This window comes from Chionomys nivalis, chromosome 26 (assembly GCF_950005125.1).
Source record: "Chionomys nivalis chromosome 26, mChiNiv1.1, whole genome shotgun sequence".
In the NCBI taxonomy this organism is placed as follows: Eukaryota; Metazoa; Chordata; class Mammalia; order Rodentia; family Cricetidae; genus Chionomys; species Chionomys nivalis.
This window is the reverse complement of record NC_080111.1, coordinates 1472833-1500512: the sequence shown is the minus strand read 5'-3', so window position 1 is coordinate 1500512 and position 27680 is coordinate 1472833. Positions and strand designations below refer to the sequence as shown.

General features: G+C 47.0%; 1 protein-coding gene across 2 annotated transcripts in view; it reads left to right on the top strand.

The window, feature by feature from the left end:
- The window catches only part of LOC130866940 (aldehyde oxidase 4), a 49880-nt gene extending 23862 nt beyond the window's left edge, over positions 1–26018 (top strand). For both annotated transcript variants that reach the window (XM_057758601.1, XM_057758599.1), the window contains exons 14-35: positions 1146–1330; positions 3043–3205; positions 4029–4121; positions 4769–4938; positions 5378–5492; positions 6356–6478; positions 8055–8151; positions 10254–10378; positions 12610–12743; positions 13727–13814; positions 14119–14205; positions 14377–14568; positions 15605–15832; positions 16875–16970; positions 19125–19253; positions 20977–21051; positions 21436–21488; positions 21884–21998; positions 22178–22243; positions 22781–22966; positions 24626–24793; positions 25766–26018. In XM_057758601.1, the coding sequence (XP_057614584.1) occupies positions 1146–1330; positions 3043–3205; positions 4029–4121; positions 4769–4938; positions 5378–5492; positions 6356–6478; positions 8055–8151; positions 10254–10378; positions 12610–12743; positions 13727–13814; positions 14119–14205; positions 14377–14568; positions 15605–15832; positions 16875–16970; positions 19125–19253; positions 20977–21051; positions 21436–21488; positions 21884–21998; positions 22178–22243; positions 22781–22966; positions 24626–24793; positions 25766–25819 (2742 nt within the window). In that variant the 3' untranslated portion in view covers positions 25820–26018. The remainder of the gene's footprint in view (positions 1–1145; positions 1331–3042; positions 3206–4028; positions 4122–4768; positions 4939–5377; positions 5493–6355; positions 6479–8054; positions 8152–10253; positions 10379–12609; positions 12744–13726; positions 13815–14118; positions 14206–14376; positions 14569–15604; positions 15833–16874; positions 16971–19124; positions 19254–20976; positions 21052–21435; positions 21489–21883; positions 21999–22177; positions 22244–22780; positions 22967–24625; positions 24794–25765) is intronic.
- Positions 26019–27680: the final 1662 nt, after the last annotated feature.

Here is a 27680-nt window from a genome sequence, read left to right as displayed (position 1 = left end):
TTCCAAACGCAGAAACTTCTGTGTGGGTGGAAACTGTGATTATAGATGAAAACGTATCTTAGCTGGGAGTCTGTAAAGTTATAACCCCTATCAGCTATAGAAGTCTCTAGTGAGCTGAAGCTTTATCATAGCTATTTGTCAATCACCTGTAGTTATCAACTGGGTGGTTTAAATAAATCGTACCACGTACTAAGTTCCTACTACTTCTACAACATGGTGCTGAGCCTAGAAGACAGGACAAGAGTTTAGAAGGTCTAGCGCCCCTTCCTTCAGGTTCCCTAAGTCCAGTGGGAAAAGTTTGAAATAGGAAACAAAACTCAAAATCGCCAAGGATGGGAAATGAGTGGATAAAGAACCGAAGGAGTTCTGGGCTGGAAGTCAGCATAATGGAGCCTGCAGGGGGCAGGGCACTACATAACAACGACAGCGATGACAGATGAGTGGACAGATGGACACAACACAGCAGCCGGGATCCAACACGGCCTGTAATAGGCTCCGGATCTGTGGGGAGGTGGGCACATTTCCAGATAAGAGGACGAAGAAAGGGATGGCCAGACCAGACCAGTCACAGCATCAGGGGACCAAGACAGAGAGCATAGCATGGAGCAGATGAGGAGCAGCAGGAGGTTTGAGGCTGTTTTAACAGGTGACCATCTTTGAACGCTTAAGGCACAGTAACGTTTATACGACAGAGGCAACATAACATGAAGACAGCAGTCTCCACCAAACCTCTGGTCTCTGCCTCCACATACTTGTGCACATTCCCACAAACACCTACACACACACAATCACACACACATGCCTACACACACATACACATGTCTACACACACATACAAACACATGCCTACACACACAGGTGCACACATACATGCACACACATGTGTGCACACAATGCCCACACACGCAGTACACATACATGCACATGCACACATACATGCGCACACATACATGTGTACGCATACATAAACACATGCACACATGCACACACACGTGTGCACACACATGCCTACACTCATGCACGCACCCGTGCATGTGTACACACGTACACATACACGCACACACACATGCCTAGACACACACACACTATCAGAGTAGCTGCCGGGTGGTATGCACTAACCATCCTGAGTATTCTTCTGTCTCTAGTGGCACTTCGTGGCAGGACTCCGGTTGGCCCAACGTCAGGAAAACGCCGTCGCCATTGTCAACGCTGGCATGAGCGTGGAGTTTGAAGAAGGCACAAACACCATCAAGGATCTTCAGATGTTCTTCGGAAGTGTGGCCCCCACGGTGGTCTCTGCGAGCCAAACCTGCAAGCAGCTCATTGGGAGGTAAGCAACAGCCTGCCTGGGCCGCCATGCACAGACCTTTCTGTTTGAAGAATTTTCATTAAAATTATACCGTGGAAATCTTTCTGAGACTTTATAAACATATATATTTTTATATAAATACATCATTTATAAGTCTTTTTTATATTTTATAAATATACTTTACAAAAACATTTTCTATTTTATACAAACAATATTTTATGTATTCTTCTTTATTGCAGGTTTTTGTACAATTATTGAAGAAATTGCTTAGCTTGAGTAGATATGATTTTTAAGTAATTAACTTGTAAAATAAACAAATATCCCCAATACTGAATCCTGAAGATAAAAAGTGTGTTTAAGCCACATCAAGAAGATGGAATCTTTGAAAGGTCAAAGGGCCCTGTTCCTGGCACTCTCCTGCTGGCTAGCAACTAGGAAGATTTTTTTGGTTTGGGTTTTGCTTCTAATTTTTTTCAAATAGTGCTTTTGCAATAGTTTTTATTTACCCATTTACGCTCATTCCCAGTAAGTGGGGTTTAGTGTGGTTTTCCTCGGATACTGAACGAAACCTTCACTTCCAAGACAACCACCTGTGGACTTGTTCAGCCCTAGTCTGTTGTTGGCTGGGCTTGTGTGCCAGGCTCCAGGACACACAGAACTCCAGATTTCAGAAACCTTTGATTTTTAACAGGGTCAATTTTTTTTTAACCTAAATAAATCCATCCTATTGGCTTGTGCAACTTTAAAAAAAGAACAAAAGAAGACACAGAAAGAAACACTTGGCAACTGTTAGATCAGATGCTGAGGAAACTAAGGGATCTGGTGTGGTGGAGCATTTGGGAAGGGGGCAGGAGAATAGGACTCTGGGGGCCAGTCTCGGCTAGGAAAGATCCTGCCTCAAAATAGAAAGGGAGGAAGGGAGGAAGGGAGGGAGGAAGGGAGGGAGGGAGGGAGGAAGGGAGGGAAGGAAGGGAAAGAAGAAAGAAGGGAAGAAAGGAAAGAAGGAAGGAAGGAAGGAAGGAAGGAAGGAAGGAAGGAAGGAAGGAAGGAAGGAAAAAAAAGAAAAGAAAAAAGAAAAGAAAAGAAAGCTAATGGCTATCTTAAGGGCTTTATGTTTGGACTTGGAAGATAACTAGAGTCACACCCCATTTTTTCTTGCTCCAGTAGTCTGGTGTCTGCCTCCTTGCCGGCTGGCTGTAACATACTTTAACAAAACACTGGAGACCAAGTAATCTATAAAGGGTAGAGTTTCACTTTTGCCTCTGGCTCTAGACCAGTGGGTCTCAACCTTCCTAATACTGTGACCCTTTAATACAGTTCCTCGTGTTGGGGTGATTCCCAACCATAAAATTATTTTTGTTGCTACTTTATAACTGTAATTTTGCTACTGTTATGAATTGTAATGTGAATATCAGTGTTTTCCAATGGTCTCAGGTGTGTGCATTGGGGTCGTGACTCATAGGCTGAGAACCACTGGTCTGGCGGCTGACGCCCAGGGTCACAGCACTGGAGAGGTGCTCTTGGTGCATCATTTCGCGGTAGAATGTGGAAGGGCATTTGCAGAAGGCAGAGGACACGGGTCTACAAGAGCTAGTTCCAGGACAGGCTCCAAAGCTACAGAGAAGACAGGGAACAAAAGCTTTGCTCTGTGAGGGGCTCCGCTCACCGTAACTGGTCCAGCCCTGGTGGCGTCCTCTGTGACTCTGTGACATGTTCATCTCCTGTCCTGCCAGGCAATGGGATGACCAGATGCTGAGTGACGCGTGCCGGTGGGTTCTGGAGGAGATCCGCATCCCAGCAGCAGCCCAGGGCGGCATGGTGGAATACCGACGGACCCTAATCGTCAGCTTGCTCTTCAAATTCTACCTCAAAGTGCGCCGGTGGCTGAACAAAATGGTAAATGGCTTGCTTCTCTGGGCCCCGGGTCGCCTGGGTCTGTTCACAGGGAAAAAGCCCTGCTCGGACTGGACCATAATGGGGGCTGCGGTGAGGTCCTGCAGCTCCTGCTCCCTTCAGTCTGGGTCTCAGAGAGAGCAGCCACACTGCTCCCTCTGAGGGATAAATGCTAATGCGCCATATGAGGTTGACCAACCATAAGGAAACATCATCGGTAGGCAAACTGCATCTTTCCCTCTTTAAAAAAGACTTTCTAGCCGGGTGGTGGTGGCGCACGCCTTTAATCCCAGCACTCAGGAGGCAGAGGCAGGCGGATCTCTGGGAGTTCGAGGCCAGCCTGGTCTACAAGAGCTAGTTCCGGGACAGGCACCAAAGCTACAGAGAAACCCTGCCTCGAAAAAAAAAATTAAAAAAAAAGAAGATTTTCTTACTGAAGTAAGAAAAAGGATATTTTAATACTTGGAACTAGAACCAAAATGGGAGAATTACGTACAATCCTGCCACCCATATTCAACCTCTGCAAATATTTTAGTGTGCATCTTTCTAAACTTTTCCTTATAGAGGTGTGCGTGTGTGCGTGTGTGTGTGTGTGTGTGTGTGTGAGAGAGAGAGAGAGAGAGAGAGAGAGAGAGAGAGAGAGAGAGAGAGTCAGTCCTCTCCTTCCGCCTTGTAGGTTCCAGGGATCAAACTCCGATCATCGGGTTTAATGGCAAACGCCTTTACCTGCCGAACCATCTCATGAGCCTGGGTCACTCTTTCTTTACACTTGTTTCTCAAGTCGGTAGCTCAGATTGTAAAACTGAATGCAGAGTAACTCTTTCAGGATCCCCAGAAGTTTCCTGACATCCCGGAAAAGTTCGTGAGTGCTCTGGACGACTTCCCTATAGAAACTCCCCAAGGAATTCAGATGTTCCAGGTAGGTAGGGCTTTCTTTTTTTTAATCGATACATTCAGACAAGACATGTTATATTCATGCGCCTCTCTTTTCGATAACTTTATTATGAGTAAATATATAGTCTTATAAAAAAGCCAGCCAATGTCATGTATGGTCAGACATATACAGTTTGCATGGTTTGCTCAAAGCTGCTCGAGGAATTAGAGTCTGAATCTTGCTTCCCTACTTTTTTCAGACTTGTTACCTAAAATTCCCCTTTACTTTGTGAATCTCTGGCCTTCCTTTAAATTCTTACTCAGCATTAAACACGTTTCCAAGCCCTTCCTTGCTCTGCTATAGTCACCCCAAATCTCCCAGGACCTTGGCTATTTTCATTACGCTTTTTTTTTGGCTGTGTAAATTATGCTTCATTGCAAGCTGAAGTAGAACATATTATTTTGATATGTATTTGTATGTGTTCTAATTCCTTAGTTAGGGCTGAAGAATTCTTGAGGGCACAAACGCTGTCTTCTTTGCAGAGTACCGTATACTCGAGAGATATTCACTGATCTCCATTTACAGACTTGATTATCTAGTTGCCTCTAGTTATTCTTGACTGTAAGCAAGCCAAACACAGCAGGCCCGATTGTCAGGTCTGAGGTCAAATAGCTTGCCTTCTTTACTAACAGTGTGTGGATCCTAACCAACCCCAGCAAGACCCGGTGGGGCACCCGGTCATGCACCAGTCAGCCATTAAACACGCCACAGGAGAAGCTATCTTTATTGATGACATGCCTCCCGTTGACCAAGAACTCTTCCTTGCTGTAGTCACCAGTACCAGGGCCCATGCAAAGATCACGTAAGGAAAGGCACAGTGATGCCATCTGCTACTGAAATGCGTTCACTATTTCACACTCAAATTGAAAGCTTATTACACATTGACGTCAATTTGGGATAACCATCTTTTCTGGGTAAGAAGCAGTCTTTTTTTTTTTTTGGAGCCTGTCCTGGAACTAGCTCTTGTAGACCAGGCTGGTCTCGAACTCACAGAGATCCGCCTGCCTCTGCCTCCCAAGTGCTGGGATTAAAGGCGTGCGCCACCACCGCCCGGCCGAGAAGCAGTCATTTTTAAAGCATAGTTATAAATGATCTATGGCCCTAAAGCTAGAACACCTGCCAATGTTTTTCAGCTGAGACTGTTACGCTGTGATTTAGTTGTGGTGCTCATCACAGAGTTCCCTGTCTGACTGTGATCTTTCTTCTGCAACTTTATAATCCTCCCATGTTCTTCCTCCCAGATCACTGGATGCATCCGAAGCCCTGGCATGTCCGGGCGTGGTTGACGTGATTACGGCTGAAGACGTTCCAGGAGAAAATAACCACAGTGGAGAAATTTTCTATGCACAGGATGAGGTGCGTGATCTGTGTGAGGTCTGTGACCTCATACTCTGCTCCAACGTCAAAATTGATGGTTGTGGTTCCAACATCTAAAGCTTCATTCTCTAGAAGCCCGGGGTGACCTTAGTCACTCTCCTGCTCCCTCTGAGCTCTTGACTCACCTGGAGACTCTAACAAAAAGCCTGAAGTCCTCTCAAGGAAGGCTTTTAACCATTGAGAAAGTCACCTAAGCAACAGAAAGGATAAGGCACTGAGAGGAAGAAGAATTACAGGGTGACTGGTTCACTCTGTGGGAACAAGGAGGAAGGTGGGCAGAGACAACAGAGGGCAGATCAATGAACTCCAGTAGCTACATTCTGAGCATGTGCAGCTTTGATTAGTTCCACCCAAGTCGACGTTTGATTTTCAGGAGGAGAAACCGTCTTCCTAAGCCTGGTGCAGTGGCGCACGCCTTTCATCCCAGCACTCGGGAGGCAGAGGCAGGCGGATCTGAGTTCAAGGCCAGCCTGGTCTACAAAGGGAGCTCCAGGACAGTCAGGGCTACACAGAGAAACCCTGTCAAATAAAAACAAAATAAAAACAAAGAAAGAAAATGATCTCCCTTTTGATCACTAAGACATCAGTAGGCAGTGTAAGAATGTGGACCGCTAATTCCTTTTGGAAAAACTACGCTTTGTTTTTGGCTTTGTTATGAGACGGGATGTCAAGTATCCCAGGCTGGCCTTGAACTCACTATGGAGCCGGGTGCTCCACGTACCTAGTTTCTGTGGCACTGAAGATCTGACCCAGGGTTTCACGTATGCTAGGCAAGCACTGTCCCAGCTGAGCCACGTCTCCAGCCCCTGAGTCTGCTTTAACAACGCGTGGCTTTCCTGCAGGTCATTTGCGTGGGCCAGATCATCTGTGCGGTGGCTGCGGATACCTATGCCCACGCGAAAGAAGCCGCTAAACGAGTGAGGATTGCTTATGACGACATAGAGCCAGTGATTATCACAATAGAGGTAGGCATCGCCCATCTTCTGGAATAACCGGGGAGGCATATTTCAAACAGAATTCAATCAGCGAGTCGTGGAATAAAATAATAATAATTATACTTTAGCCAGCGTCACCTGTAGGTTTAGAGTACAGCCCCCAGTAACCTTTCTACACCTCAAGCCAGGGTGTCCTGTCTAAATCCCCTCTTCTCCCCAGCTCTTTCTTCTGCAGGGAAATCTGCAAAAATGAAGCACCCTGTACCCACTTCTCCTGTGGTCTCTGACCACAGCCTAGCTTGAGAATACAGGAAGTTAACACCAGAAAAATGACTTCCTGCCCACAGGCAGTGAGTGGGACGGTCTGGAGCAATGTGGAATTCACCAAAGTTATAACACTTACCAGCTACTGGGCACCCTGCCTCTCTGTGCGTTCCTTGGTTACACACAAGCGAAGGAGACAGACAACTTGAGTTTGTACTGTACTTAGACAGCCTCTGAGCAGCAATCGAGACTTTGGCAAGCTAATTAGACTTTCCACACCTCAGCTGGAAACTTTTAGGTACCTACACCAAAAGGTTATTGAGATGTTTAGAGACGGGAATCCCAGCACCTCTGGTGGGGAATGCGTTCGGGAGATGTGTTCTGCCGTTTAGGTTTGGCTACTATTCACAAAAGCAAGGCCGTACTATATTTTTTGTTCACGTTGTTCATATCTATGAGAGCGCTAACCTCATAGCAGATGCTCGGGATTGTGTGTTGGATGCTGGAGCCGTGGAAAGGTGGATGGACAGGCGGAGGCTTAAGGAGGGTGCAACCTTGAGCATCCTTGGGTTTGCCCCTGTTCTTTCTGAGAGTCATCAGGTTCATCTTTAGCTACTAACGAGGCTTTAACCGTCCCTTGAGCCCTTCCCTCTCTTTTCGTTCTCGCTCTCCAGGCCCATCCTCAATAACTTATTTTCATAATGGTCTCTTCGAGAGGCTCCTGCCTTCCATTGCAGCCCTCCTCCTCAGGACATTAACTTTCTAACACTTTCAACATCATCGTTCCTGTTCTGTCCTCTTAGGCAGTGTCACGGGTGTAGAATGAAGGCCACCCACAGACCTGCCTGAAACGTCCTTCCAAACTCATTATCTCTGCCACTGCCCATTGTTTCTTCACCCAAAACCCCCATCCCAGCCAGCATTGCCTCATTCTCACTCTTTGAAGAATCATTGACTTAAAATGACTCCGGATCCAATTCAAATCATCAATTCTAGGTCATCCCGGAACATTCCAAGTTTTACCTGTCCTCTTTTGACCCCTTTTTGCTCAACCACATACTCCCCTTGCTCCAGAGTTGATACCTTAGTTGTTAAACCACCTCAGAGAGTCAGTCAGCAATCTGGAAGTGGGGCCATGTGTACGTACCCTTGTACCCCCCTCAGCTCTTCTCAGGAGCCATTAGCAACGAATCCCAATAGTCGGCAAATACGTCCAAATCGGTTTCTGAAGGCTCAACTCCACGGCAAGCTCTGACCGAGTAGAAGCTTGAAATTCAGATAGGGACAAATGGCTCATTAGAATAAAAAAATGATTTTATTTCGGTTTCATCTTTCACTGCAGCAAGCCCTAGAACACAATTCCTTTCTGTCTTCTGAGAAAAAAATTGAGCAAGGAAATGTGGAATATGCCTTCAAACATGTGGACCAAGTCATTGAAGGTATGTATGGTCGTCAGTCACCAGGAAGAGGAGGCAGCTTCGGAAGCGGGAAGCTTGTCTGGCTTGAGAAAACTGAAAGTCTCTGTCATTGTTAAACAGAACCTAAAATGACAATCAGGTCCAAACTGTATGCGTTTTACATAGGTACAAAGCTGTGTAAATACTTCATGCATCAACATACACAGTATTTCCAGTACCCAGAAACCACACACACACACACACACACACACAAATGCATGCACGTAATAAAAACTGAATAAAATGTTCAAAATTTGCCACGCTAGCATAAGGGTTATTTTTAATTGAAGGCAACTGAGAAAAAACAGGCACAGGAAGAAGCTACATTTCTCTATCCATCTAAAAGAGGGATCTAAGGTTCCCTCTGCCTGCGGGTCCTCTCTCATACCAGGACGGGCAGAACACAGACTTCTCCAGACTCTAACCTCACAGACAGGAAGGCCCTGGGGCAGTCTGCACAGCAACCTCACTAAGACAAGCCTTCCCTGACGTTAGGGTCCCCATTTGCTCTTCTCCCCATCTTTTACCATATCCAGACACTCAAAACTCCTGTCGCGTATTTATATACGTCTCCAGACATCTGTTTTCATTTATCAAAACGGCAAATGAGCCTCCAGGGGTTTCTGTTTGCATTTCTGTAAGTGCCTGTCTCCCACCCCGTTGTACGCCCAGGAAGAAAACCCCCATGTGGGAAAAAGAGTCAGCAGAATGCATGTTTACAATAGGGTTAGATTTAGCACGTGCGTTCTGGAAGTGAACTAGGGGAAGACGGATTTTTTTTTTTTTTTAACCAGGAAAGAGGGTTTTTAATTGATTCTTTTAGTTAGCATTTAAAATAATGGGTTTTGTTACACTGTCTTTGCTAATGTTCTTATTCCATCACCATGACTCTCCCATCCATCCTTCCCTCCTCTCTGGCTTCCTACCTTTCGGGGTGGGGAGAGTGTGCACAGGTGTACCGTGTGTGTGTGTGTGCGTGTGTGTGTGTGCGCGCGTGTGTGTGTGTGCATGTGTGTGTGCGCGTGTGTGTGTGCGTGCGTGTGTGTGTGTACATCCATCCTTTCCTCCTCTCTGGCTTCCTACCTATCAGGGTGGGGAGGGTATGCGCACGTGTGCATGTGTGTGTGTGTGTATGTGTGCGTGTGTGTGTGTGCGCACGCGTGCGTGCATGTGTTGTTAAATCTAAATTCTGCATGCGAGAGATCGCATGCTGTGTTTTGTATTTGCTCAAAGCAGCACTGTGGGACACACCCTCCGTGGTCCTGATAAACATTTTAAATAAGCACCATTCAACCTGTGACAGTGCTGCTGACTTATTTTAGCACAGAAGTCTCTTGGTTGATTATAAAGTAAAAACACTGTCTTCTAGTATTTACACTGAGGACAGATACATCTCCCAACGTGGTGCACAGCGTGATAAGACATGCTGAACCTAACTCAGGCACATGGCGTTATCTCATCTGCTAATGTCACCTGACTCAGGTGGACAGTCATCGTTGTTCTAGCTTGCTTATTTTTGCAGCTGAGAACATTGGGTTTAAAACAAATTCACCTACCAGGTTGACAACTGAGCCTGGATAGGTAGCTGGACTAGTCTCAGGTTCAGCATACAACAAGCCTAACCACCTCACTAAACGGATGGGAACCAAGACCAAGAGAGGCAATGTGACTAACCCAAGCCCGCTCAACGGACCGGGCACAGACAGCAAAGGTCTTTTAGCCCAATGATATGGTGCCCAACTTCACAAGCTAGTGCAAATCACTTTTCCCCTTCTTCTTTGTTTTATTTTATGTTCATGGGTGTTTTACCTACACGTATGTCTAAGCAACATGTGTGTGCCCATGGCTGAAGGAGACAGAAGAGGGAATAGGATCCTCTAAAGGAGGAGTTAGAGAGGGTCGTGAGCCACCACGCTGAGTGCTGGAAATTGAGCCAGGGTCCTTTGGGAGAACAGCCAGTGCTCTTAACCACTGAGCCATCTCTCCAGTCTCACAATGCAAATCACTGCTCACAGACAGAACACTCTAAGAGCTCCCGTGCCGAAACCTGTGTCTAAGCGTTGTCCTATGTGCTTGCTTTTCAGGTGAAATCCACGTGGAAGGCCAGGAGCATTTCTACATGGAAACACAAAGTATCCTGGCTATCCCGCAAGCTGAGGACAAAGAGATGGTGTTACACTTAGGAACACAGTTCCCAACCCACGTTCAGGTAACAGGGGCGTTGCAGAGACCCTGGGATAAGCTTCTCTGCACTCCTGTCTTTCAATTCCCTGCATTCTTGACACGGACTAAAATCCAGCATGATAAACACGGGGCAGGTGCCTTTAAAAGTCATCAGAAAATCTTGCAACGTGCCAAGGTATAAGACAAGGTCCATCTTTCCCTGTCAAACAAATTAACAGTGTGAAAATCCCAGGGAAGTCAAGTCTGGGTGTCGTACCAGGACTTCCCAGTGTGGTCCTCCTATGTTAATATGCCCATGGATCACGGTTCAGTTCATGGGTAAAGCGGTTGCATTCTCAAAGCATTTGAGCTGGCTCAAAAGGCAGTACCTAAACTCTAGTCCTGCAATAGTGGTTGATACTGAAGCATCGGATCTACCCAGGGAATGAAGAAAACCTTCTGATGTCCTTTTCTCAAAACGGAGTCATTGACCCTAACGTAGTGCCAAGCCCGAGGAGATAGTTGAAGTTTCTATCGGAGAAAAGGATCATGAGAAGCATTGCTGGGGCAAAGAGTTGAGGGTTATCTGGTAGCATGCAGGGGAGCTGACTCCTAGCATCCTGAATGTGGGGGCTATGGGTCAGAAAGAAGATATCAGTCTCCATTTAGGGCAATGGAGAGGCGATGGCCTTGCCTCTGAGCACAGATAGGCCTGTGGCCTCTACGGTTTCCAGTTTTGAAGCAGACAGAGGCAGCTTTACCCTCAAGCAGCTGGGTGAGCTCTTAACAGTTGCTAGACAACAATAGCCCTTCTTGTAAATTGCAGAAAGTAATCAAGGTCACTTCTGATGTCACCAGTTGGGAGCTCTGGGATCACAAAGGTCATGATCACCATTATCATCTACCACCAAGATCTCTTGGCTATAATCAGTCTAGGCACCCACAGGCTACCATAGTCCAGGCAAAAACAAAAACCACCCCAGGGGAGGATCTGAGTGGGCATTTGGACAAAGAAACTATGTAAATAATTAGTAAGCCTAAGATGTCCACCGTCATCAATGACCAAGGAAACCCAAATCAAAGCCACCCACTAGGATGGTTATGATTTAAAAAAAAAAAAAAAGCCGGGCGGTGGTGGCGCACGCCTTTAATCCCAGCACTTGGGAGGCAGAGGCAGGCGGATCTCTGTGAGTTCGAGACCAGCCTGGTCTACAAGAGCTAGTTCCAGGACAGGCTCCAAAAACCACAGAGAAAAAAAAAAAAGATGGCAGTGTTTGGAAGATGCAGAGAAATTGGAACCTCCATAAATTATCAACAGACATGAACAAATGGCACATTTATATAGGCAGAGTTTTTCTGTATCCTAGCAGCCACTCCCAAATAACCACACAGAGACTTTTATTAACTATGAATGCTTAGCTGATAGCTTAGGTTTGTTTTTAGCTAGCTCTTATAACTTAAATTAACCCATTTCTATTAATCTATGTGCTGCCCCGAGGCTCATCTTCCTTATGTACGCTCTGCTTCTCACGGGATCTCCTCAGACTCCACACTTCTTCTTCCCAGCATTCTCTCTGCCCTGAAAAATCCCTCCTAGCTATTGGCTAGTGAGCTTTTTATTAACTAGTGAGGGTAACACATATTTACAGTGTACAAGATTGCCCCACAGCACATTTGCCTTGGAATACAGCTCTGCAGTCTCTCAGGATGCTGGAAAGAGAGTGGCCATGTAACCCAGCAGTTCCATGACTAAGTATGCAGCCAAGAGGAATAGAAGCACGCCTGTGAAGACATACACATCTAACACCTTGCTTGCTAATTTAAACATTTTTAATTTTAAAAATTTAGACACACGTTCATAACAGCTTTACTTACGGGAGTCTAAACTGGAAACAACCCAATGTCCATTAACTAATGACAAGGAAAAAATAATTATATTCCGTACAGTGGAATATTATTCATCTATAAAAAGCAAGATGGTAAGCGAAATAAATCAGTCACAAAGACCACATACTGTATAGCTCTGCTGTGTGACCTGTCTGTAGAGACAGGACACAGTCTCCAGGCTGCCGGGTACTGAGAGGTTAATAGAAAATATGGAGTGGCTGCCTGATGGATCGAGTTTTCTTTGGGTATGCTGGAATTTTTGGACGAGACTATGGTAGCTCCAATTGTATCAATGGAGGTGTTGTTTGGACTGGAGCATCAGAACAGCATACAGGCAAGAAGGCAGATCATGGACTCACACTTAGGTGGCCACGGGGCTCTCTTTTGCAGGAATATGTGTCTGCAGCATTAAAGGTCCCGAGGAGTAGAATTGCCTGCCACATGAAAAGAGCCGGAGGAGCATTTGGAGGCAAAGTGACCAAGCCCGCTCTACTGGGAGCTGTCACTGCTGTGGCCGCCAACAAGTGAGCAACCTCTGTAACATCGGCGATTCAACCCCGCACCCCACCTTTCATCTCAGCCTGCAACTCAGCTGAAGCTGGCGGGATGGACAGTTAGACCCCCAGCCTTACAGCAGCTTGTCTGAAGCCAGCTGCACGCTGCCTCCAGCCGTGTTCCCTTAACCTCTGCCCCTCTAATTAGAAAGCAAACCCTGGTGCAGGTCTGTCTGGGAAACATTGTAACTACCAATGCCAACTAAGATAGCACCCACCCAGGCGAACTCACAGGCTGCTGATACAGAAGGAGAATCTGTGAGAATCTTAGCTTGTTTGTACTCTCCGGCTATATTACAAAAGGGGTCACTGGCATCTCCAGAACAATAGACCTCCACTTTTAGCCTCAGCAATCCCCTCACAGCGATGTGTGAATGTCCCCATTATTATCTAAAAGTGACATTCAGAACAAAACCTTTTTATGCATACACCTGCAAAATGATTGTGGGACTCATTTCTATAACATGCAAACTAGCCAGGCACTTTAATCCCAGAACTTAAGAGGCAGAGACAGAAGCAAAAAGCAGGTGGATCTCTGAGAGTTCAAGGCCAGCCAGGGTTATGTAATAAAATCCTGCCTCAAGAAAGAAAAAGAAAACCAGGCTACAGTGGTGCCCGTCTTTAATCCCAGCACTCGGGAGACAGAGGCAGGCAGGTCTCTGTGAGCTCAAGGCCAGCCTGATCTACAAAGCAAGCTCAAAAATACAAAGAAACAATGAAGGAAATGGGAATAATTTATAACCAAATATTGTATCATCATACTATGCAAATATTCAGTTGACTAAACCAGAATAATTGTTGTAATTCCAATCTGCCCACTACTTCTAAGACGTCATCTAGGACATGTTACTATCCATGTAAAACCACTGGACTAATTACTTCAAGATCCCCCCATCTTGTGTGTCTGCAACTTGATGGAGGACAAGGCTTTGTAACGGAGTCATTTCCCACAGGACTGGCCGCCCAATCCGCTTTATCCTAGAGCGCAGCGCTGACATGCTGATAACCGCTGGCCGACATCCGCTCCTGGGGAAATACAAAGTGAGTGAGACCCACAAACTCAGCAGTCTGCCTAAGAACCTGTCCTCTGCCAAGTGACCCACGTTAAAGACCGTGTCTGGATGCCACACCTCTTAAAAGGGAGATTGGAGCGCTGCCTAAAACAGGCAGACCCTCCTGGGTCACCTCAGGATAACGTTTCCCTGGTGATTGTCACAGCCGATTGTCAGCATGGGTCTAGGCACAGGCTGACAACTACAGTGTGGGGGGGGGGTCTGTGCCCAGCACAGTTTGGCTGCAGGGAAAAGGCCACTGAGAAAATTGTCTTCCTCGTATCCCTTTGCAGATCGGGTTCATGAATAACGGGGAGATCAAGGCTGCTGACGTGGAGTATTACATCAATGGAGGGTGCACCCCTGATGAGTCTGAGATGGTAAATACGCCTTCAGGGGGAAGGGGGAGCCCATGGTCCTTACCTTAGCTACACAAACCCTTGTCTTACAGCTAACCCGTTCTGTAAAGGGTTTGAGCTGCAGATAAAATTCAAGTCAGTGGCTTGAGATCTTGATGACAGAGGAAACGTTACATTTTTGTTTTAATCCAGGTGATAGAGTTCATTGTGCTGAAATCTGAAAATGCATATTCTATCCCAAATTTCCGGTGCCGGGGCAGAGCTTGCAAAACTAATTTACCATCTAACACCGCCTTCCGAGGATTCGGCTTCCCTCAGGTGGCCGTGGTAGTCGAAGCATACATAACCGCGGTGGCGTCCAAATGTAACCTACTCCCTGAAGAGGTGAGTGACTGGAACCCTGCTAGCAGAGCCCTGGAGATACTGCCTGGGCTGTATCTCGAGTTCCTCCGATCTCTATGTATAGTTTCAAGAAAATACAGCACATTGTTCATGATCAGTTAACACATTCTACTGTAGTAGGGTCAAGCCTGTAGCTTCAAGCAATGGCACTATTTCTTTTGATTCTGTGAATCTCTTGGGGGCTCTTCTTGTCTGGACCAGCTCATTGGATGCTCAATGGTTCAAGATAGCTTTATTGACATTTCTGATGAGTATTTTGACCTGCTTATCTGACTGTGACTTATTTGAGAAGTGTGTTCCCCAGTCTCTCATCCTTCAGTCAGCTAGCCCAGACATTCTCATGGACGGAGGGATATTGCAGAGTTCCCAAGGGCTTCAGGGAAGTGGCATGCCCTAAGCCACAAACACTTTTCAAGCCTCTGTCTACATCATGGTGTATGGTCCCATCCTACCAAAGTCAGTCCAGAGTCCATGTGAAACTCTACCAGAAATTGAGGAGGAGGATTGCAGCCTTTTGTGCAGCATCCGGCCACAGTTGAAGGCTTTGAAGGGAGACAGAGACATAACTCAGTGGACGAGGTCTAGTCTGGCATGGGCAAGACTCTAAAGAGGTCAAGTAGAAATAATTGGGAGTAATTAAGACTTAAACTAGAGCCTGGAGCACATGAGGTATTTTTGGTAGTCTCTGTTGGCTTTTTTATTGTTATTGTTAACATATACATTTGCATATTTATATACTTGGGGGTTGGGTTTTTTTTTTTTTAGTTTTTTGTTTTTTGTTTGTTTGTTTTGGTTTTTTGTGACAGTGCTTCTCTGTGTAGCCCTGGCTGTCCTGGAACTCACTCTGTAGACCAGGCTGGCCTCAAACTCATAGAGATCCGCCTGTCTCTGCCTCCCTAGTGCTGGGATTAAAGGTGTGCACCACTACCACCACCACCTGACTCTTGAGGGTTTTTTTAGGCAGACTTTCTCCATATCAGACATGTAACAAAAACGCATGCATGTTCTCACCTTGTAGGTTAAAGAAATAAACATGTACAAGCAAACTAGCAAGACAGCCTATAAGCAGACATTTAACCCGGAGCCCTTGCGAAGATGCTGGAAGGAATGTCTGGAGAAGTCCTCGTTCTATGCTAGGAAGCAGGCTGCAGAGGAATTTAACAAAAAGAATTATTGGAAGAAGAGGGGGCTTGCTGTCATCCCCATGAAGTATAGCATTGGGATGCCTATAGCCTTCTACAATCAGGTAAGGCGGAATAGCTGCATCCTCCACAAACTCCGTCTCCAAATGCCTGGCTCTCTGTAAAGGGCTCATGCACAAGGAAGGGAATGACAAGCAATTGTGCTGTCCCTCACCAGACACAAAGAAATGGAGGGCAGTTAGTTCCCTTTAGCAGGAGAGTGCAGGGAAAAAGGCTGGGCCCATGGATATTGGGACAGACATTTGGGATGCAGTATGCAGGGCCTTGGAAAGCATCCACAGTAAGGTCCTGGTAGAGAGATCCATTGAGAAGCCACACCTGAATGTGAGTACTGGAAAGTCAGGCCAAGTTTCAAGAGTGAACTCAGATAAACAAAAAGATCCCTTTCTTGCCTCCTCTCTAGGTTCACCGTGACTGGCTTCTCATGAAGTTCAAGTTCTAACTTGATCTTTCACTTTCAACCCCCATTAACACTTTATCATACGCTAGGCACCTGGGTTTGGCCAGCTATCCCCCTCTCTAGGCCTCTAGTCCCCTATGGACAAAGTGAAGAATGCAGGCTAAACCAATGGGTCCCCAACCTGACCATCGTTAACATCACGTGAGAGAGCTTGTTAAACCTGGGTACCCAGGCTATACTGCCAGCTGCGGCTGAGCAGGACTAACTACATTGGGAGACATGCTCCTCCCCTACCCACCATCACTGTAAAAGAAAGCCTTTGGAAAGCAGAAACCATCCACAGGTCCTCCAGTATCCCGAAGGAGTGCGCCTGGAAATTTACTCGTCTGGGTTCCAGTCGGGCATGTCAAGTTGAAGAGAGGACAATAAAGCAAGGTCCAGGTTGAGGCCCTGAAAAGACAGGCGCTGAGGACAGAGAGAGGGGGAAATGAACACATTCACACACCTAGATTGATGGTTTCAGAACCAGGGTGTCTTGCAAGGGGTTGTCTACGGCTCTCTTATCCGCAATGAGAAATGAGAGGCTGGTTAAACCAAAGGAAGTGGTTCGTCCAGCAACCGCAGGTAAACCCACAGCATTTGGCTCTTCTCAGTTTCCAAACTGGTGCGATGGTTATTTCTCCCAGGCCGCCGCTCTGGTCCACATCTACTTGGACGGCTCGGTTCTGCTGACTCACGGGGGCTGTGAGCTGGGACAAGGCCTGTACACCAAAATGATTCAGGTGAGACAACCTTTGTGCTCCCCGTAGTGAAGCGTATCGGATCGTGCAGGCACCAGGCCAGTTATTCCCATGTCGAGTCAGAGAGAGCCCACACAATACACACACAAGCCAATTGTAAGATTCATTCCATCTTGCAGGGATGCAGAAATGCAAGGGGATGAGGGAAGGACATTTGATATCATTCTTCCTGCACTAAAAGAATTGAATCCGTGGATCTTTGGAGGGGGGAAATATCAGTCTCCAAAGATAAAACTTTTTAAATTCGTGTGGCGACAACTCAAGCAATAAGGTGTTCGTTCAGATCCTCCATTAACAATGACCCCTTCACCTGGTGAAAACCTCAGCTCTTGAGAGTTCACCGCTGTGAGGCTGAAACCTGAGCTCGCTGCAGGTACCTCTGCCAATCTGCTTGGAGGTGGGGGCAAGCCAAGCACCTTCTATTGTGAAGTGAGTGGTGGGGGAAGGAGGGGGAAGAGTCTACACCCTACTTAGGCATTCACAGGGCCGGCCACTGTCCCACAGATAACTCAAAGCATCTCCCTATGAGATCATCGCAGTGGGAAGCTTTCCTTTCTTCGCCTTAATGTGAGATAGCAATTGTTGGGTATGACATTTGAATTAGACATGTATATGGTAGGAGAAGGGGGCACAAATGGTCAAACAGCGTAAAGGCGTGTGTGTGACCACAAACCCAAGGCTTTAGATGTTTACCTAAGCCACTGACTTCCTGATGTTGTGTGTGTGAGTGCATGTGAACGTGTGTGAGAGTGTATGTGTGAGTGTATATGAGTGTGTGTAAGCATATGTATGAGTGTGTGTATGAGTGTGTGTGAGGGTATGTGTGTGAGCATTGTGTGAGAGTGTATATGAGTGTGTATAAGGATATGTATGAGAATGTGTGGGAGAGTGTATGTGTGAGTGTATATGTGTGAGCATGTATGTGAATGTTTATGTGTGTGAGTGTGTGTAAGCGTATGCATGAGAGTATTATGACTATGTGTGAGTGTATACGTGTGTGAATGTTTATGTGTGTGTGAGTGTGTACGAGTGTGAATGTTTATGTGTGTGTGAGTGTATATGAGTGTGTGTAAGCATATGTATGAGAGTGTATGTATGAGTGTGTGTGAGTGTATGTGTGAGTGTATGTGTGAGTGTATATGTGAGTGTTTATGTGAGTGTTTATGTGTGTGAGTGTGTGTGAGTGTATGTGTGAGTGTATATGTGAGTGTTTATGTGAGTGTTTATGTGTGTGAGTGTGTGTGAGAGTATATATTAGTGTGTAAGCGTATTATGAGTGTGTGTATGTGTGAGTGTATATGTATGTATGAGAGTGTATATGTCTGTAAGCATGTATGAGTGTGAGTATATATGTGTGTGAGTGTATGTGTGAAAGAATGTATGTGAGTGTGAGTCAGTGTACGTGTGTGTGCACGCACATGCACACCATCACAGTGAAGATCAGAAGGCAGTGGGTAGAGAATCAGTTCTCTCCTTCTACCCTATGGGTTTCTGGGAACACAGGTTGTCTAGCTTGGCAGTCAGCATCCTTACCCACTGAGTCATCCTGCCAGCCCTAAAACATGGCTGGTTGATTGGTTGGTCGGTTGGGTTCTAATGTGTATTTAAAAATGCTCATCAATAAAAAACAACTTCCCCGTGAGAAATAGAAGACAAATTCCTTAAAAATAAACATGATTTGATAAGGTTCATAGAACTAGAAAACCACACAGTGTTCCAGAACCCTCTCTGGCCGCCGTACTTCCTTATGTGTCCTTTCTAAGTGAGTGTCTGTGAAGTGTCTCTGAGGACAGCAGCCAGCTAACTCATTTGTAGATAAGGAGGAGGCACAAGCCGAACAGTGGACCCAGAGCTTCATGCCAACCTCCTTGTACCCTCTAAACCCTGCATGCCGTGGCCATACCATTGCGTGGCTTCCCCAAAGCAAGCACCCAAGGAGGCACAGAAAAGCTCTTTAGTAACCATCTGTCTCAGAAGAGGAGTTTGTCCTTGACAGTGACATTTAAAACCGAGACTCGGCGTCTGCCCCTGTAGCAGGGCAGCCGGGCTTCACACTCTAGGAAGAATGTCAGCTTTTCACTTGGAAGAGGGCTTCAGGCCATTAAAGCAAACGCTGTTTCGTTCTGTCTCCGGTAGGTGGCTAGTCGCGAGCTCAACATCCCACAGTCGTACGTGCACCTGTCGGAAACCAGCACCGTCACGGTGCCCAATGCTCTCTTCACTGCGGGCTCCTTGGGGACAGACGTCAACGGGAAGGCCGTCCAGGTGATTTTTCTTTTTTCTCAACCGCCAAGCACAGCAGTGAGGGGGCCTCGCTACACTTGTTCTTTGGGATCAAAGGCGTGGGCCCCCGCTGCCACCACCACCCAACGCCATTACACTTGTTCTTTATTGGGGCAATGAGGCGGAAGTAACGAGGGGCCAAGTTCTAGCCCACTCCGCAGATTCTGGCAGAACCGAGGCTCCGTGTCAAGGTTTCTGGGGTTGTTTGGTGCTTTCTCTGCATGGGCTGTTGACCATGACCTGTGTTTTGTCTCAAGAGCCTCCCTTTGCCTTCTGTCAGAATCCCTCTTGCCCCAGGACAGCAGGGCAATGCAGGGAGGTCCCATTTTGACTTCATGAAGAGTTTGGGCCAAAAAGTTAATCTTTTTAGGAACCCATTTCCTTTTCTGGAAAACTGAGGCTACGAATGTCTCCTCCAGCAGAGAACTGTCTGTCAGTGATTACAGCTGTCACCTCCTCCCTTTCTACTCCCAAACTCTAGAAAAGCGCCATGGGCTATGAGTCTCCCTCAAAGGCCGTCTCTACAGAATAACCACACCTGGGTGGAAAGGGGTGTTTTTCAGACTGCCTTTAATCCCAGCAGAGGCAGGTGGATCTCTGTGAGTTCAAGGCCAGCCTGGCCTACAAGACTAGTTCCAGGACAGGCTCCAAAGCCACAGAGAAACCCTGTCTCGAAAAACAAACAAACAAATAAATAAATAGGCTTTTTTCGATTGATATATATATATATATAAAATTAGTATCAACTGGTATCCAGTTTTACATCTTCTCCTTTTTTAACATGACATTTTTATCTATCTTGACATTAGGAAATCCTTACTGTAAAGCGAATTTAGACAGAAACCACTAGAAATAAAGAGATAAGGAACCAAGAGCAGGGAGGGGTGTAGATGGGTTGCACGTGTAACCGACACTCTCTTGCTTGTTAAAAGTAAACGTAATGAGATATAAAATGAGACATTCACGGCCATTTAAACAAGAGTGGAAGGAAAGCTGACCTGTCCTCTGGCGACCAGCCCAGAGCTAGCACACCCAGCTCAGACGCCCACACTTTCCCACGCTCCATAGCTCAGCTCCAGCAAAGCAGTATCCGCCCTCAATTTAGTGTCGCTATTTTGATTTTCTTAGTGTGTGTGCTGGTGTGCACACTCATTGTCTTATTAGTGTGTAGACTGGTGTGCACACTCATCGTCTTATTAGTGTGTAGACTGGTGTGCACACTCATCGTCTTATTAGTGTGTAGACTGGTGTGCACACTCATCATCTTATTAGTGTGTAGAGTTGTGTGCACACTTATCATTTTATTAGTGTGTTGATGGGTGTGCTCACTGATCATCTTATTAGTGTGTAGACTGGTGTGCACACTCATCATTTTATTAGTGTGTAGGCTGGTGTACACACTCATCATTTTATTAGTGTTGTGCTACTGTGCACACTCATTGTTTTGGTTGTGTAAATGTGCACAAAAGAGTTTTAGCTTCAAGGATCCTCGACTTAGCTCGCATTTAAACAACACTGCTGACCTCAATGCCACAGGACTTCTTCCTCCTGAAGACAGTCCACACACTACTCACGTTTAAGAAATCCCACAAGAGACAGAAACAAGTCTGTGCAACAACCACCATTAAAATCAACCGAAATCACTAAAATTTTCCTGTTCTGTGTGCTTTCAATTTCTAACATCCTCTAAACACTCCCTCTTCAGAACGCCTGCCAAATTCTCCTGGACCGTCTTAGTCCTATCATCAGGAAAAACCCTAAGGGAAAATGGAAGGAATGGGTGAGTGTCCTCTTTACAACCCCAACCAGGAAAGAGCAAGGCCACACACATGGGTCAAAGTCCCCAATGTATGCACTGGGGTGGGCGGGGGGGGGCAGCACCCATCAGGAGCTTGGCATTTTCTTCTACTTTTTCAGAATGATAGCGGGGGGGGGGGGAGCGGGGGGGGGGCGGGGTGTTCACCGAGATCTGACTTCATTTCAGAGCCAGCACTTCACAAAGCAGCCCAAGTTCTAAAATACAACCCACCAGGGCTGCTCCCCTATGCTGCAGGACTGGCTGTAGGGCAGACCTTGGTACAAGCCAGAAGCAAATCCAATATGGAAGGTGTTTTTGTTACTGTCCGTAAACTTCTATTTCTTTGAGATGGATCATCTTTTCCAGGTTGCAAAAGCCTTTGAAGAATCCATCAGCCTCTCGGCCACCGGATATTTCAAGTAATGGTGCTTTTATCCAACTTGTATGGTATTTGGGCAACCATCATGCGTGACTGGTATTAAGTCTATGACTCATAGGATCCTTTAAATAGGAAAGGAAGGGAGAGGAAAGAATGGGGGGGAGGGGGTGGCATGGTAGCCATTACCAACTGAGAAACTCCACAATTGTGGAGCTTCATCCTACATGCCCATGGCCCAGCTTAGCAGATACCAGACCATCTGTCTCTTCAAAGTCTATCTCAAGCCCCAGCTATCCAATTCCTCAAGGGAAAAGGAGAGCAGGCCTCCAACTCCTTGGCAGAACCCTGTATCCCATCTGCCCCGTCACCTACAGCAGCATTGCAGGCAGACCCCTGAGGGGAAAACACCTTTGTTCTTCTGTCTTCTCCTCACAGAGGTTACCAGACAAACATGGACTGGGAGAAGGAGGAAGGTGATGCTTACCCCTACTATGTCTACGGTGCAGCCTGCTCTGAGGTCGAAGTTGACTGCCTGACGGGCGCTCACAAGGTAGAACGATGCTGGCGTGGCCCACGGGGGCACAGAAACACTAGTGTGTTGTCTACTGGAAATAACAACCAACTCGACCTGCCAGAGACAGATACACAATCTTGGGTTCTGTTTCTCTGTTTTCTTAATCCCTTCTCAGTAAATAACATTGTCGCTGTCTGTTTTCTCCCTGGGTGAAGCTCCTGAGGACCGACATCTTCATGGATGCTGCCTTCAGCATAAACCCTGCCCTGGATATTGGACAGGTATGTGACTCCAGGACACACCCAGAGGGACTTTGTCAATTCCGTCTGTAGAAAGATTGTGAGTTTGGGTCAGCCTGGGCTACATAGAGAACCGTACCGAGAGAGAGAGAGAGAGAGAGAGAGAGAGAGAGAGAGAGAGAGAGAGAGAGAGAGAGAGAGGGAAGGGAAGAAAGGAGGAAGGGGCTTCTGAGAGGTGGCCACTGTTTATGTGGAACTTGACGGAGTTTTCCAGGTTGACATGCTGAGGTGGCCAAGGTGAGAACAGTCAGGAGTACATGTAAACACGTGTACAGACTTGGAGATGAGAGGAAACCGTGCTAACAGGATTTGGGAGACCGAAGAGGCAACATGAGGTCCCAAAGAATGAAGCCAGGCAAGATGGCGGCACCAGCTTCTTAGGGACACTTGGTCAAAGCTGCCGTGGAGCTGGCTTCTGAGAGTGACTTCCTGTGACTCAGAGAGCTCCGCTTTCATTCCCGCCAGAGCCTCTGTTCAGCCGATTTCATAGACCTCACACCCACAAAACTGTGCCCACAGGTGGAGGGAGCGTTCGTCCAAGGCATGGGGTTCCACACCATAGAGGAGCTAAAATATTCCCCGGAAGGTGTGCTCCACTCTCGGGGCCCAGACGACTACAAGATCCCCACTGTCACAGAGATACCGGAAGAGTTGTACGTCTCTCTGGTGCACTCGCGAAACCCCATAGCCATCTACTCGTCCAAGGTAAGGATGGGTGAGTTCTCTGTTCACTGGGGATAGCAAACCCAGTGATTTTTGTCCTTAACAAAAATCCCACAACCGGGAGGCTTATGTTGAGGTCTGTGGCCCTTAAGTCCCCATGTATAGTATAGGCTTGGTTTCTTCTGTCTAACTTTCTCCAACTTACTGATGGTCACCTGTACCCATCCGTGTCCGGCTCCCTTCTGTGTCCTTTTCACACTGGACAAGGGTCTAACAGAAGAGCCTCATTTTAATTTAATCACCTCTTCAGAGACCTTATCTCTGAATGCAGTCGCATTCCTAAGGACTGAGAGAATGTTTAAACACACGTGTTTAAAGAGAGACAGAATTCATCCCATAACAGCCTCCTGTGTCAAGAGCTCATTAAACGGGCCTCTGGAGTTGCTTTCTCCTTTGACTTGTAAGTCCCTGAGGCAGAGGGGTGATCTCGCAGACTCTTCAACACAAGCAGAATCTGAACTCTGAAACATGAAACAACCCGGAATCCAGTGAGGTCTGCAGAGAAGTCTCTGGGCATCATGGTCCACTAGGCTGTAGTCACTAGCAAAGTCCAGCGTCTCAAAGCTCCCTCTTCTGCAGCCTCCATGCCTGTCCTGTAGAATCCCTCTCCCTGCAGTCTCTCTCACGCCCTTACAGACTGGGGTGGGCTCTCTGCTGACTCCACTCTGGCTCTCCGCTCTGCATATCCACAGCCGCTGGTGCTCAAGGTGTTGGCCCCATGCTTTAACTCACGGCTCTCTCCAACTCCAGGGCACCGAACACCCTCTTCCTGCCTCCACAGACATCCTCATACATGTGTCATAGCCACACACAGGCACACATACATGTGCATAAAGAAAAATAATGCTTTAAGGCTCGCTGGTGAATCATTCGACGCATAATGCCCTCACCCCATTTGTTCAAACACACCCAGCGAGTGCCAAGGAGGCCGCGTGAGAACAGCCAACTGCTTCACCTTCTACAATCATCATTCCATTTGGGTTTTGAGTTAAAGACAAATAATCTGGGCACCCAGAGGATAGCTCAGTGGTAGGGCACTTACCCAGCCAACACGAGGGCCTCAGTTCTGCTGCCAACACTGCAAGAGAAAAAACCAAAAGAGAGGTACCCTCTAAGGCACGGAGGTCTTCCGGGCTCTACTCGGTAGGAAGGCATGTGTTTCTGGATGCCCACTTTCCTGTTTGCGATGGCATTTTCACCAGGTGTCCTCATAAGAGCCCTCTTGTTTCAATTACTCAGATACACTCCAGTGATAAAGCCAGAAAAGAGGTTGTGTGTATCTGTCTGTGTGTCTGTGTGTGTCTGTGTGTCGTGTGTGTCTGTGTGTCGTGTGTGTCTGTGTGTCGTGTGTGTCTGTGTGTGTGTCTGTCTGTCTGTGTGTCTGTGTGTGTGTGTCTGTCTGTCTGTGTGTCTGTGTGTGTTTGTGTGTGTCTGTGTGTGTCTGGGTGTCTGTATCTGTGTGTGTCTCTGTGTGTCTCTGTGTGTGTCTGTATCTGTGTGTCTATGTCTGTGTGTGTGTCTGTGTGTGTCTCTGTGTCTGTGTCTGTGTGTGTGTGTCTATGTGTCATCTGTGTGTGTCTGTGTGTGTAAACTAAACCTAACACACCTTGCATTTCTAACTACTTCTTATGCTTTTCTCAGGGCTTGGGTGAGGCTGGAATGTTTCTGGGGTCCTCGGTCTTGTTTGCCATCTACGACGCAGTGACGGCTGCCCGCAGGGAGAGAGGCATGAGTGACACCTTCCCCATGAACAGCCCGGCGACCCCTGAAGTGATTCGTATGAGCTGCACAGATCAGTTTACCAACATGGTAAGGGACGTCCGTACGGTCCTCACCCCATGGGTGGACTTCAGTGTTCTGGATATGGATATGGTAACCATGACAACATCACAGCCATGTCCATCTTTCCCAATGAAAATTCCCCTCTGACCTTCACTCACCACTTCCTGCATGCCTCCAAATGTCTGCAAACGCTGGCTTGCTTCAGGCTCTAAAGAAAAAGAGCGCTAATAGCAAGGGGATGTGGCTGATTGTTCTCTAAATAGTTTATCAAAATGCAATTGATGTGGCCTTTGAATTACCTCACTTACAAGATCTCTGACCTGCTCAATGACGCAGCAAGTATCTGTTAAGCAAACACACAGAAGTAATTGAAGTGAAATGACCAGGTTTCTAGGCACACCTTCCCGTGCCTTGCTACCAGGTACTAGATAGGACACGGTTCCATTCGCCAGCTGCAAACTCTACACACAGGACGGTCCCAGAAAACATCTCTTTGTGGCCCTGCCTCTTGCAGCCCACGTGAATCATGGGTGTAAAATCTGATAGCACGGTGTGGTCTGGAAACTGCAATGCTGAACGTGGCTCCGGGCCACCCCAAACATTAGCAATTTAGAGGGTAAGAGCTGGGGTGTAGCACAGTGGCAGAGCACATTCAAGAGGCCCCGGATTCCATCCCCAACACCAAAAGCAAACAGAAAAACAAAATCCGGGCACCTGTAATCCCCACACTCTGGAAGCTGAGGCAGGAAGATCCCAAATTCAAGACTAACCTCAACTCTGCAGAAAACCCTACCTAAAGAACATAAGCACCCGTGTGAGATACGTATTAAGAAGATAAACCTGTGACTGGATGGTTGAAGTAAATATGAAAAATTATATAACTGTGATAAAAAGAAAACTTGATAACAACTTAGTTCTGTTTTCAGATGCCTTCAGATCATAACATTTTTCGTGGAATAACACTAGCTAACAAGAACCTTCCGATTTTGATCTTTTTAGATTCCCAGAGATGACCCTTCAACATTCACGCCTTGGTCCATCCATGTGTCTTAACCCCGCGCCTCTGAGGAAATGAACAAACATGCAGCTGGTCCGCTAGCCTCGCATGGGAGCAGCATACGTTGACTTGAGCTTGCCAATCACGGTTTTCTACTTTTAGTTATTCTCTGTGATTAGGTTATTGCATGGTTACATTTTAGGGTGCAGGTTTTCACCAAATAGGGTTGACAAAACTTAGAATCAAATTCTGAGCCAGGGGGTGGTGATGCACGTGTTTAATCCCAGCATTAGGAAGGCAGAGGCAGGTGGATCTCTGTGAGTTCAAGGCCAGCCTGGTCTACAAGAGCTAGTTCCAGGACAGGCTCCAAAGCTACAGAGAAACCCTGTCTCAAAAATAAATAAATAAATAAAATTTTAAAAGAGAAGTCAAATTCTGATGTAGTTTTTATTATCCTGGAAATCTGCATCATGGAGGTTTTTTAACCTGGCAATGTTCCATTAACCTGGGGTAGCCTAGGAGGGTCTCCTCACGTTTTGTTTCAAACAGCTTCACTCAAAACCCAAGAAAACTACCCATCCTGAAACTTTCTGAGTTGGAGTCTCCCAAAACAGCACACCGAAAGCTCCACTTTACAGTGTCCGCCACTTCCTGAGGTGTGAACACTGTCTCAAGGGCAAACTGTAAGCCCTTGGGGAATCTGGAGGTGCAGGGGGAGAGAGGAACCCTCTCTGGGCTCCTGGGAGCGGCTGAGAGCTGTGTCTGCACTCAGGTCCCCACAGTGCAGACGCCTGCCTCCTGCATCTGCGCTGGTTTGAATGCAGCTCCCTTCAAAGGCTTATGCTGGGAGCTTGGTCCCCAGAGTGACGGTGTCAACTGAAAGATGCGGAGTCTAGCCAGAAGTGAGGAGTCGGGGAACGGACGCTGAGAGGGAGGAATGGGGGCATTTCCATGTCTGGCCCCTCCTCAGCTCTTGCTTCTTCCCTGCCTGTATGAGCCATTGTCAGCTACCATGACAGAGAGGAGATCATCACCAGATGGGCAGTCTTGTGACCTAGCCTCTAAACTAGGAGCCGGAATAAACCTCTTTTCTTCATGAAGCATCAAGCCTCTAGTGTTTTGTCATGATAACACAAAGCAGATGGAAAACACCATCAGAAGCTTCCTAATGACAATGCTCACCGTGAACTTTGTACATGATAGAACATCTCCCCTCCTAGAAGACCACCCTGAGCTGAGCATCAATTCAGGGTCACTCTTGTGTGATTTTGGTTTGGGCTTAATCGATAAAGGGTGAAGTCAGAACCACCAAAATAACACAAATCCACAAAGTTCCTTTACTTTTTTTTTCTTTTCTTCCCAACTCCCCCTCCCCCCGAAACAGGGTTTCTCTGTGTTACAGCTTTAGCTGTCATAGAACTCACTCTGTAGACCAGGCTGTCCTCAGACTCACAGAGATCCACCTGCCTCTGTCTCCTGAGTGCTGGGATTAAAGGCGTGCGCCACCACCACTCGGCTCCTTTGCTTTTTGGTTTCTTTCTACCCTTCTTACATTGCATCTTTTCCAAGGAAATGCATCTAGGAGCTCTCTTAGGAACTTTAGCCTTTTGTCGAGGACCTGTGGACTCAGCAGTAAGGCTTCCCGTTATCTAACCTCTGTAGACACAAACGACGGTAGCTGTGTTGTTAGCGTGCTTGAGACCAGGTCAAAAGAGCAGGTTGGGGGCCAGAGAGGTGGCTCAGAGGGCTCAGAGTGTTTGCTGTGCACGCCTAAAAACCTGAGATCCTGGCACCCACAAAGAAAGCCATGCAGGGCTCATGCCGCCGCAACCCCAGCACTGTGGAAGCTTCGGGGCTTGTTGGCTCCCAGCCTAGTGCTAAGATAGGTGAGAAGTTCTGTCTTAAAGAAATAGGTGG